This window comes from Rousettus aegyptiacus, unplaced genomic scaffold, assembly GCF_014176215.1.
Source record: "Rousettus aegyptiacus isolate mRouAeg1 unplaced genomic scaffold, mRouAeg1.p scaffold_m13_p_9, whole genome shotgun sequence".
Lineage (NCBI taxonomy): Eukaryota > Metazoa > Chordata > Mammalia > Chiroptera > Pteropodidae > Rousettus > Rousettus aegyptiacus.
The window spans coordinates 41,892,361-41,905,687 of NW_023416312.1; the positions used below are offsets into that span (position 1 = coordinate 41,892,361).

Below are 13,327 nucleotides of genomic sequence, written 5' to 3' on the forward strand. Positions count from 1 at the left end.
TTAGATGATTAATCCACCTAATAGTGGTTTTTCATACCCTTGACTTTTTATTAGAGGTATAAGCTTTGGAGTTGCTGAATATTTGGCGAACATCCTTATAAAATTCCAGAGGACTACCATAGTTTCCTGCTTCCAAAGTTTCTTTCACAGTGCTGAAGTCCATAGGAGTGTCTGTAACACCTTGATATTCCTACAGAGAAGAATGTATTATTAAACACACAGGTTGGGTAACAACATTACATAATACAATGGGACTAGATTTGCATCACCAAGTCACCATGAAATAAACATTGCTTTTCAATCTGCCAAATGCTTCCCCCAAACACAAACCATCCATTTACTAGGGCTTTTTTGGTGACTCAGAAAAACAGCAGTGGTCTATGGAAGGGCCTTACCCTTCATCCTGCGATCAATATCCATATGACTCTCTCAAGGACAGAATAGAAAATCCATAGCTACTGGCTTTGTCCCTACAGAGTCCATAATAAAAAATTCCATTTCTTGCTTAAAGGCTGAAATAACCCCCAATTCCCCAGTAAAATGCTCAATGAAAGTAGAAGATGGGATAATTCAAATATAATTAAATAGTTCCATGTCACAAATTAGCTACATATTTCTAAGACTTTCTCAGCTTTGAGGGCATTCTACCTAAGGTTTCATTAGTTGAAGGTCAAAGTCAAATTGGCCATGTCTGTGCCTTTCTCCTACCATTTTGTTTTTTAATGAATATGACACTTTTTGTTTCATCTAAGGTTTTCATTCTCATATATTCAGAATTAGTTTGATTTTGATTAGGGGAGAGAGAAGATTCTATTTTAACCTAAACCTTTTAAGTCTACTTGATATATTTCTGAGGTTATCATATGGACTTGAATTTGAAATGTGTACTTGTATATATCATAACCATAAATAAACATGGTTTAGAGTAAAAACCATTGTCAGTATGAGATTCCCTCAACTTTAGAATCATTAAGAAGTAAAATCACCACATTTCTCTCAAAGGAGAAGCTAAAGAACCGGAAGAAGGAGTAGAGGAAAGATATAAAAAGAGAAAAAAAATTCAAAGTATGAGAAACCACAATTACTGTTAATGTATCTTTTTTATTTCTTATTTTGGCTTAAATCATAAAAACCAAAAGTATATTCCAACACAGCATGGCTTATGAAATAAAGATTTTCATTGAATAAAAATGTTGGAGCTTTGTATAGTATGATGACCAAAACTCAAAAGACCCAGTCAGCCTGCTGGATGAAATCTCAGTGGGAATGATCAGCTGCAATACTTTGCTACAGTCATTTTAGATATAAGGAAACAAACATCTATGCAGATGGTACAGAAAACTCTTGAGAACATCTGCTGATATAAAAAAAAGTGAACAACAAAAATATTGAACAAAAGTAGAGATGGAGAAAGCAGAGATGGGAGACAGTTTTGTAAATTATAAAAGGTTTATTTACAGTATGGAGATTTTAAAAAGTAAAACAATATAGAAACAACTAGTACATGTCTTTTAAGAGACTATTAGGCCTACCTCAGAAAGAGATGGATCTTGTTGTCTTTCTGGAGCAACTGACTCTGAGGATTCTCCCTCTTGCTCTTGATGCTCCTATTAGGGTAAAGAATATATACTGTGTTTTCAAACCACCAAAACAAAATATCAAGATTTACAATACAATTATTATTTAAGGTACAAAGATCCATAAATAGGAATTATGTGTTTTTATGTTAAGATGAAGGAATTCTACATTCACCATTCTCCTCTGCTATAAAAACAAGACTTTATTCTACCCAAACTCCATACAAACAAAGCAAGCTTTGTTGAACATAATCTTGTTCATTATTTGAATATTTTTTCTCAACTGAAAGCTGTGTATGTAGAGAATACTGATGTTTATTAATTTCAGAGGATGGTCTGATATTTCTGAAATATTGCTATACCTTTTCTCTGAAAAAGTTAAAACAGTATTGTTACCTATACTGAGGTTATTCAATACATGAGAAAAGAAATCCTATAATCTAAGTTCTTATGCTTTTATCTTTAATGAAAAGTAATATGGTATACTGGTTACTCAAAGTGATCATATTGGATAACATATTTAAATTATTAACATAAATTAAACAGGGTTGACAGGTTACCAAGGATCTTTAGTATATAGAAGTCTATTAGAAGTTAGTTAAAATTATCCTAAATAAAAGCAGGAGGTATCACAAAGATGTTTAGATTCAAATTTGGTTTACAAATGCATAATTTACACACAAAGCACATGACAGACATTAAAAAAAATCGTGACTGATCACACTACCCATTTCTTCTTTAAACAAAGAAGAAAGAGAAAAGAGGAGGGTGGGAGGAAAAAAAGAAGATAGGAAGGAAGGGGTAAGTGGCTCTTAATTATATCTTAGCAAAGACATTTTGGAAAATTACATATTGGTAATTATTTTAACAACTATATGCTTACTGGGTAAGAGAGATGATCAACTGGCTGTCGAAATGGCTCTGAGTCTTCACGCTCATAAATGAGGCTCAACAGTTCTTTGCATTGCTTTCTCCAAGCATCAGGATTACACCTTAAAGACTGTCTTCTGCCTCGGCATTTGACCTATAGATTTTAATAGAATTATATCTAAAAATTCTTTCCTTAACTCTTTGTGGATTTTCTCCTGTTTTTCTAATGCTAATATTTCAATGTAAAACAGAGCAGTGACTATTTAGAAGTTTCTTAGTTTAGATTAGACATGATCCTCCCTGGCAAAAATATAAAGAAATAAATACTAGCATTTATATTCATGAAAATAGCAAGAATTCTAATATTCTGAATTTTCATTTTAAGAAAATCTGAAACTGAAACTCAGAGAAACAATTGTTTTTTCCTCTATAAGGTTAGCAATTTTAATATCTTAATATTTTCTGGTCGTTAAGTATACTTGACTATGGTACAATAATACCATAATCTCAAAATAATGGTTAAATTATATCTATGAATTTTAGTAAATCTTTTATGGTCTTGATAATTGCTGGCCTTTACCGCTTGATGTTCTTTTTATATGATCTCTTTCAGTATTTCAAATGAAATTTTTCTCTTACATAGAACAAATATTTGTCTAATTATTAGGGACAAGTGTCAGCACAGACTTAACAGATCCAGGGCTGCTACCTTTAGCAGGGCTTACTTGCACGGTTGGCCCTTGGCTGAGATCTGGGAACCTAGCACTTGAACTATTTCCTAAATAATAAAGATGGTCTACTCTGTCTACACTGTTTGTACAAAGTGATTTGTATTGAACAACTAGTTTCTGATACCTCTCTTGTGCTTTCCTGCTTTCCGTGAGTCTAGAATCTTGGTGTGTGCTAGTCAGATGGTATCTACATAAACAGCTCCCAATAAATTCCTTAGGGATTGAGTCTCTAGTCACACACACACACATCATTCCATTTTCACTGCCAAGGGAAGAGTGTCCTCTGTGTGGCCCCTCAAAAGAGGGAGAGATCATAAAGAAGCTCGAACATGGATTCCTCCAGACTTTGCCTATGTCTTTTTCCCTGTGATCCAGCTGTGTATCCTTACAGTGTCACTGTAATAAAACCTAGTAGTGAGTAAGAACTATATATACTGAGTTCTGTGAGTCTTTCTGGCGACTTTTCAAATAGGTGGAGCAGGTCTTAGGGATCCTCCACACAGGAAGCCTGAACATTTTTCTTTTATTCACTTACCCTTCTTCCAGATGATGTACCGGGTCCATCTGAATCTAAATCAACCATTTCAGTATCCTAAAATTAAAAGGGAAGAGATTGAAAAGATGTTAACTTATGCCTAAAGTCTTACAAATTGGATGAACATTTACAAAGAAATGGCAAATACAATTGCAATTAATGCCCTCATTGTAGCAGGCAACAGAACAAAGGTTGGAGAAAGTCTCCAAACTTTGACTATATGCTGTACACAATCTAGAAAATGTACTGGGAGAAGATTAAACAGAGTTTTTCTTTAAATCGGAAGAGGAAATAAGGGAAAAAGTATACTGACTGGTATTTGAACTTGTACCTAAATGTTAGCGTTTGTTGAATCACATTTTAGTTTAATTTTCTATTCTAATCCAAGAAGTGCTACTCTGAGGAGAGCAAAATCTATTCACGATGAAAATTTTCAATGAACTAGACACAGAGGGAATGTACCTGAACGTAATAAAAGACACATGTATGACAAGTCCACACTAACATCATGGTCGACAATGAAAAACTGAAAGCTTTTTCTCTTAAGATCAGAAACATAACAAGGATGCCCACTCTAGCCACTTTTCTTTAACATGGTATTAGAAGTCCTAGCTACAGCAATTAGGTAAGAACAACAAAAGGTATCCAAATTAGAAAGAAAAAAGTAAAACTGTTTCTATTACTAGATCACATGATATTACACCTAGAAAAACCTAGTCTCTACCAAGAAACTGTTAGAACTGATAATTCAGTGAAGTTGCAAGAAACAAAATTATACAAAACAAGTGTTTCTTAACAGAGAAATTAAGAAAGCAATCCCATTTATAATTGCATCAAAAAGAATAAAATACTTAGAAGTAAATTTAATCATAGAGGTAAAAGATCTATATCTGTAAAATATGAGACTGATGAAAGAAATTGATGAAGATACAAATAAATGGAAAGATACTTTGTGCTCATGGATTACAAGAATCAATATGTCTATACTACCCAAAGCAATCTACAGATTCATTAATGCAATTCCTATCAAATCACAATGGCATTTTTCCCAGAAATAGAAAAAAAACACTGCTCAAATTTGTATGGACATACACACACAAAAAGACTCCTAACTAATAGCCAAAGCAATCTTGAGAAAGAAGAACAAAGGTGGAGACATCATACTTCCTGATTTCAAAATATATTACAAAGTTATAATCAAAACAGTATGGAATTGGAAAAAGACAAGACATACACACACATAAATCAGTGCAACAGAATAGAGAGCACAGAAACAAACCCATGCATAAACAGTCAATTAATTTACAACAAAGGAACCAAGAATATACAATGGAGAAAGTACTATCTCTTCAATAAATGGTGCTGAGAAAACTGGATATGCACAAGCAAAAAAAAAAAGAAAGAAAGAAAGAAAAAAGAAACTGGATCCCTATCTTAAAACTCCAACTAATTAAAAACTTGAATGTGAAACAAGAAACTATAGAAAGCACAGGGGGTAAACTCTTTGACATCAGACTTGGCAATGATTTTTTTGTATTTGATGAAAGCAAAGGCAACAGAAGCAAAAATAAACAAGTGGGATTAAATGAAACTAAAAAGCTTTTCTGTACAGCAGAGGAAACCATTAACAAAATGAAAAGGCAACCTACTACAAAGGATAAAATATTTGCAAATAATATATCTGATAAGAGGTTGATATCCAAAATATACTTTAAAAACTCGCACAACTCAATAGCAAAAAACAAACAAACAAAACCAAAACAACAACAACAAAAAACAATCCAATTACAAATGGGGCAGAGGAACTAAATAGACATTTTTCCAAAAAAGATATCCAAATGGTCACTAAGTACATGAAAAAATGCTCAACATCACTAATCATCAGAGAAATGCAAATCAAAACTAAAATGATATATCACCTCACACCTTTTAGAATGGCTATTATCCAAAAGACAAGAAATAACAAGTGCTAGAAGGGATAGGGAAAAAGGGAACCTTTGTACACTGTTGGTGGAAATGTAAATTGGTCAAGTCCCTATGGAAAACAGTATGGCAGTTCCCCCAAATTTAAAAACAAAAAACAAAAACAAAAACAAAACTTCCATATGATCCAACAAGCCCACTTCTGAGTATATATCTAAAGGAAATGAAAACAGGATATGGAAAAGATAAAATTGCATTCCCATGTTTACTGCAGCATTATTCACAATAGCCAAGATATGAAAACAATCTAAGTGTCTGTGAACAGATGAATGAATAAAGATGTGATGTATACATATCTACGCACACACCAAAATATTATTCAGCCTTGAGAAAGAAGGTAATCCTGCCATCTATGACAACATGGATGAACCTGGCGGACATTATGCTAAGTTAAACAGCCAGACAAATACAAATACTGCATGGTATCACTTATATGTAGAATCTTAAAAAAGGTCAAACTCATAAAAATAGAGAACAGAAAAGTGGTTGCCAGGGGCTGGGTTGTCAGTGAAATAAGGAAAGATTGGTAAAAGCATACAAATTTTCACCTATAAGGTGAATAAGGTCTGAGGATCTAATGATCTAATATAAAACATGATAGCTATAGTTGCTAACACTCTATTCTGTAATTGAAATTTGCTAAGATTGTAGAGCTTAAGTTTTCTCACAAAAAAACACACGCACACAAACTTGTTGAATTATCTTTTACTTTAATTTTCTATTCTAATCCAACTAGTGCTACTCTGAGGAGAGATTCTCAATACATGAAATACTGAGTCAAAATGCATTTATATGAAAGGTCAGGGAAAATAATAGGCATAAAAATGATATATTTTTCATTAGTTCCAGGAGAATAATATCTAATTGGCATATTTGAGTTTTTATTATACAAATAACATTTAACCCCAATAATACAACATGTTGTAGTAAGATACATTTTCATTAAAGAGTAAAAAACATTAGAGATTTGCCATTGTGGTGAATAAGAGTAAAGACAACATAAACATATATGACATCTTGGTATAATGGCCACTACCACAGAATCTAACGTATTTGAGTTATTCAACCATGGGATGAATTGTCTTCCACTGAAGATTTATGAATTCTCACTTTTCATTATTGTTTCAGCCTCATATCTTGGTCTTTGCTTCTATTATAACCTCTAGTCAAAAATGGCTTTATGTACATTAGGGATATGGCTGAGTGGGGAAATCAGATATGTGAGGGTTTGCTGACAACACTAATTTCATTTCATTAAGAAAAACTGGTTTACATTAGCAAATTTCCAGAAAGGCGATCAAGTAGCAACTCCATGAAATTACTAAAAGTGTAGATTTTGAAAACTGAAATTTTAAAATACGTTAAATATTTTACACAAACTGTACAGAAACTGAATCCTTATTTAAATTTCTACCAACTAACAACCATTCTTTTAAAATACTTAGTGCTTTTTCCTGTTTTTAAGGGCTGTAAAATGAAGTCTTGATTTCTCATCACTGAAACCCACTAAGTCAAACAGAATGATTAGACACCTGTCTCTGAATACAGTAGTAGCATTACTACATTTTTCTTATATGCCATCTAAGTACAATTAAATAGTTTAATACAAAAAAGATACAGATATTTAGCTAGCTTTTAAAAATCTGCTTCATCACTTGTAGCCAGTGATAACATCTACATGTAATACTAACAGAAAAGGAATTTATTCCTATTAATCATGCTACAATTCTTACCTCCTCTGTATCAGTACTGTTTAGTTCTTCTGCTTTAATTTTATTATAAGTATCCAGTATATCAGTACAGCTCTGGTCCCTAAGAAATATGATAAGTCAAAATATATTTCAATAAATTTAAAAAATCAGAAATCAGTCTCTATGGAAGATAAAACTACTTCTTACCCAATAAATCGAAGTAATACATCAGTTACAATTTTGGCTGCTTTAACTATAGGACTGTCTGGCTCATTGAAAGTCCTGGCATTATGTTCAATGTAGCGTACCTCCCACATTAATGCTGATATTCTCCTGTGAAATAAAAAATACCTTCCATTACTCTTGGTTGATACATTTAAAGTCTTTTCTAAGAATATATAACATAGAACAGGTAGGCACTTAAATCATGATGTTCTAATATATATGTGTGTGTGTGTGTGTGTGTGTGTGTGTGTGTGTGTGACTCCTATGTGTGTGAAGCACAGGCAAAAATTTAGAACTCCTGGACTGCATATTTTAACTTGGAAAAGAACTGATCCAGGACATTATGGGCAAATAGTGATTTGACCAAATAGAAACAAAACGAACTGTTTCGATAGTCAAAAGAATGTTTAGTTGGCAGAGGAAGATGTGAAGAGCAAGAAAAAAGAAACCAGGTTATATAAAAGGACAGATTTTTACCTGGTTATTTTTATGATATATATTATCAGATGAAATTATAGGTAATGTTATAAATTACACCCAATTGGTTATTTTTATAATCAGTTTATGGAATAACTGTGGTCAGGACCCGGTGAACTCCGGGGTGAGAGGTACCAAAAGCTGCCCTCCATTGCCTTCTCATAGTCACTGCACTCCCAACTCAAACTAAAGAAAAAAATAGCCTGAATAACCTGGCTCTTTTTGCATATACATGGTAATTAAATCTAATTAACTGCTGCTTAATACCTCAACAAGAGATTTAAACGTGCTCCAAGTCTTTGTAGCACCTTAATCGAGATATATCCACAAATCACTTAAATCTACCTTTAATAAACTAAAATTTTAAACTTTTAGTTTTTGTTTCACACATGATTTGTACTACTCATAACTTCTGGCCTGTACTTTATTCCATACCTCTTCTTACCCTGGAAGACTCATAATCTATTAAATAAAAGGAAATTAGTGTTCTAAATTTTTAGAAGAAAATCTGAAGTGGGTCTTTTGAATGATTATTTTATACTTTGAAAACAGATCTCAGTGTATCGTTATGCAAAAAGGAAGTCAAAAGACATAAAGCTATAAACTTTATAGTCAATGATAAAACTAAACAGACCTGTAAAAGCGATTTTCAAGTCTCCGCCTGATGGTATTGAGGTCAGTTGGATAAGCAACTACAGTACAATACAAGGGATAGGCACTGAGATCCACTGGAACAGCAAAAGGGCTGGCAAAATCTATAATATTACCAAAATAAAAAAGGCAGTTATAAAGAACATTTAACGTTTCATGTTAACAAACAAAACTCATACATAAAACAGAAGGAAGGGCAATATACTATATTTCTAAAATAATGATGATTCACGGCATAGGGAATGCAGTCAGCAGTAATGTGATGGCTAGGTGTAGAGCCATAGGAGAGAAAAAACAATCAAGTGGATCATTTCATAAACTATATAAATGTCTAACCAATGTATTATGTACTTGAAATTAATAAAAGAATAAATAAAAAAATTGAAAAATCCTTGTACATTTATCCTTATATACTGGTGATTTTACGTCTATAAACTCCTAGTTGTTCAGTCAAATTGTATACATATTTAAAATTCTAATAAATATGGCCATATACTTTCTACAAAAATAAAATAAAATAAAATAAAATAATGATTCAATTATGCAAATATTAGACCAATACTGTTATAATGTTATTATTTTATTTTGATATAATATCTATGACTCATGCATGATACGGTGGTTCAAATCGGGTAAGATGAGACAAAATTAAAGGAGAACTGTGTTCAACGTCACATTATGTCTTTTCTGGATAAATGCCAAATGTCTCAAATTATATGTTTTAGAAAATATAGTTATATGAGCAAAATACATTACTCACTCATTGTCTTTACCAAAGAACCCACCTAAAGTTAGGCTCAGGGAATAACTAGAGTCAAAATGACCCAAGAAAGTAAAAGACACCTTTTACCTGCCTTCACTATTGCAAGCCACCAGAGAACTGAAAAAGTTTATCAGTCATTACTTTGGCCAAGTAATTTTATTAATATAAAAAACATTAATATTAAAAGCAGATTCGCTGTGCCTTTTGAGTTAAAAGTGTACAGTGAGAAACTGCATTTCCTTTTGTAGAACTTAAAATTCTGCTGGCTTTCCTTGTTCCCTCCCATCTTTCTAATATTCTTTCACATTCACCATACCAAGAGAAAGAAGGTGGTTGATGCCCTGAATAACCCGTTCACATTCCTCATCTCTGGAATGAGCCCCCCACTCTCCTTCCTGGGGTTTGTATAGCAAAGCAGTAAGTTCCTCCTGGGACACAGGAACACCAGCACCAACTTCATCTGGAAAAGCAGCTATGTATTAAGATGAGAAATTAGAAATAATTAGTGTCCAATATCATGCTATTGTCATTTTTCTTTTAGAAGAATTATAATTCATTTTTAAAAGCATATTTACTTCCTTCTGGAATTGGCTCCATATCCCAGGGGCTCATCTTTTCTCTCTCATTATTGTCCCAGCTATTAAAAAAATAAGAAGATACAAATCAAATTCATATTACACTTATTTTATATACTAGCATAATTTGCATAACTTCTTGGGGATGACATGAGAAAAAGGATAATACAATTTTCCTTAAAGTACAACTTTGCTTACGAAAAGATAATAATAAATCTCTAAAAGAGAAAACATGGTCCATCAATATGAAACTTAGCAGGAAGCTTATTCTTAATTTCAATCAATGATATATTTAATGTTAAGCCAGAGTAAAGAATGAAAAGATCTCTTTGGAGAATTCCTTTCAGGTTAAAAAAAAAAAGCCAATTTAATAGATCACTTATTTCTGTGAGATAATCTACTTTATCCTAACAGTTTAAGTATTATAAAATCTCCACATTTTTATTATTCCATTTTGATCTGCAATATGGAGACTAAAAGTCAATAGTCACAGATTAAACATTTCTTCTATTGTTACTGACTAGAAACTTCATTAATTAGGACTATTATAACTCTGGGATTTCATGAAGAACTAAAGCAGATATTGTAGACAAATATCACATCCAAAGATAATGCAGTCACCTACCTAGAATTCACACCATTCAATAATAGACTAGATGTTAATTTTCATTGCTATATTCCAACTGTAACAATTACTTTAAACACTGACTTAATTTCAGTATTCTTTATGAAATAAAGACAACACAGGCATAGGGGAGGGAGAAATAAGTCTTTAGTTCCTGTTTTGTTTTAGCAGGAACATTTACCTGTTTTAGCATAGTGGGCCAAAAGGTTTAACATCAAATTCTTTCCTATAGCTACAATGATTACTTCTTTACAAGTATAGGTCTTATAAGATTAGATAAGTCAGATAAAAAGGTATTTTTCCTGGTAATATTTACAGAAAGTCCATATAGTACTAAAGTATTATATCAGGCATAAAAGACCATAATTGTACTTACTGAACACTATAACACTGGAAAGAACTATCAGGATACTCTGGTTGAAAAGGCTGCTGGCTCTCCACGGTCCCAAACCACCAGGCGTCATCTATTATACTGCGGAATCTATCACCTATAATGTTTTCAGAAATTCTTAAAAGGGTGCTCTTGAGAATAATAGCTCTGTTCCCACTCTAAATTGCTACTTTTTGTTGAATATGGAAGTAGTACCATAACTAGCGTTGTTAAGAGGTTTCAAACTGAGCTTTCCAGATAAGTGAATTTTACATTTTACCATATTTAAGGATTTTGATTTCCAGGTACTAGTAATTTTTCCGAAATAAATCATATAGGTCCATGTCTTCTTAAATAAATGTTACCACGTATAATTTAACTTTTATCAATTACTTGGAATCATCATTAGGCACACTCCTTCTTGTACTGTACATATATTTCTATAGTTGTTTCTTCTCTTTTTTGCTTTCAAAAATCTCTTCATACTAGTTTTCTGTTTCTAAATGGCTAAAAATTACAAAACCAAAGCATTGTGGACAAAAATGTTTCTTCCACCTAAGAAAGAAGAAAACTTTAAAGTATGAATAACAAACATTTAAATAGCATTTACTCTGTTGTCAGGTACCACTTGGAGCACTTTCTATATATTAATACATTTATTGCTCATATCAACCTTACAGGTGTGTTCTCATGTGATTCCTATTTTAAAGATAATGGAAGTGAAGTACAGAGGTTAAAAGTGGGAATGAGGGAGAGAGAAAGGGGGAGAGGGGGAGAGAGGGAGAAAAGAGGGGTAGGAGTGGAGAGAGAGAGAGAGAGAGAGAGAGAGAGAGAGAGAGAGAGAGAGAGAGAGAGAGATATGAGAGAGAAATGAGAGAAAGAAAGAAAACCACAATCAGTAATGGTCTGTTTTAAGAGCCAAAGTGTTAAGTATTCTATTGTAGGGCAACTGACATTTGATAATTTTCTTTTTAACTTGGATTTGTATTCTAATAGAGTAGGTATTTGCAGAAAGTTTAGAGGTTATGACATATACAATGTGCAAAAAATCACCTAAACATATCTGAAAAGAAATTTTTAACTTAATTTTTCTAATTTAGCTAAGAGCTTTCTCCAGCTACATGTTAAACTAGTTTCTTTCTACTAAATCAAAGTTTAAAATGTTACTTAATCTACCTAAAACTTAATAGTTATTAAGTGAGAAGTCTATACTTACCAATCTGCCAGTTCCTTTCTTTGGCTTCATTATAAAACTGATGTAGCACAAGGAAGTCAATGACATCTGGCATGTCATGATACCTGTACAGAAAATAAAGCACATATGAATCAATATACAATTATAACAGTATCTGTTACTATCTAAGGATATATGTTAAATGTGGAGCCATTACGCAAATTGTTACAAACTTCAAACTCCCTAAAGTACCTTTACTTAAATTAAACTCCATCTGGTTTGATCTGTTTCAGAGTGTCCTGCTTACTGCTATTATCACTTCAATAACATAACAACGTCAATGAAGGTTCTTTAAGTTTAATACAAGGCATTTTTTTTACCAAGGACTTTTTAATAAAAGTATGAAATGATGTTATTTTGTTTCAGATTTCAAACTTACTCTCAGAAACATGCCATTAACTAATTATTCCTACTGTTATTAACAGAAATGCAAAAAACAAGAGAAGTGACTTCCTCATGGATATATACACACACACGCACATACACATTCCATTAAAAACACATTAGGTATATATACACACATATTAATAGCTATATATATGTGTGTACATATATATGTGTATATATGTACACACATATGTGTGTGTGTGTGTGTGTGTGTGTATATATATATATATATATGGAGAGAGAGAGAGAGAGAGAGAGAGAGAGAGAAATTGCTAGTGTGAGCGAGTGCTATTAAGTAAAGAAACAAAGCAAGAATTAAACATTAAGCCTTGGTCTTTAAAACTCTAAAGCCTATAGTGCTGTAGTGTTTTCTTTCCCAACAAGTCTTATACTCTGAAGAATACATAATAGGGACTAAAACACATACACACACACAGTTACTCACTTAATGGAAAAAGATTCTCCAGTCATTTTGCCTGAAATGGGGTCCAAAAATGCAAGCTTCAAGCAGCATAGTGTAGGTGGTCCAACTTCATATTTGATTCCTACAATCTTAACAAACTCTTGTTCCTATTCATGAAAAAAACCAATAAACTATTACTTTCAATATAAACGAATGCCTAACACTTACAT

General features: G+C 32.5%; 1 protein-coding gene across 3 annotated transcripts in view; it reads right to left on the reverse strand.

The window, feature by feature from the left end:
* The window catches only part of BRWD3 (bromodomain and WD repeat domain containing 3), a 122,214-nt gene that overhangs the window by 18,446 nt on the left and 90,441 nt on the right, over positions 1-13,327 (reverse strand). For all 3 annotated transcript variants that reach the window (XM_016164899.2, XM_016164900.2, XM_016164901.2), the window contains 12 exons: positions 13,140-13,264; positions 12,290-12,372; positions 11,080-11,191; positions 10,079-10,140; positions 9,820-9,975; positions 8,724-8,844; positions 7,595-7,720; positions 7,430-7,508; positions 3,714-3,770; positions 2,461-2,601; positions 1,533-1,607; positions 38-190 (listed from right to left, as the gene is read on the reverse strand). In XM_016164899.2, the coding sequence (XP_016020385.1) occupies positions 38-190; positions 1,533-1,607; positions 2,461-2,601; positions 3,714-3,770; positions 7,430-7,508; positions 7,595-7,720; positions 8,724-8,844; positions 9,820-9,975; positions 10,079-10,140; positions 11,080-11,191; positions 12,290-12,372; positions 13,140-13,264 (1,290 nt within the window). The remainder of the gene's footprint in view (positions 1-37; positions 191-1,532; positions 1,608-2,460; positions 2,602-3,713; positions 3,771-7,429; positions 7,509-7,594; positions 7,721-8,723; positions 8,845-9,819; positions 9,976-10,078; positions 10,141-11,079; positions 11,192-12,289; positions 12,373-13,139; positions 13,265-13,327) is intronic.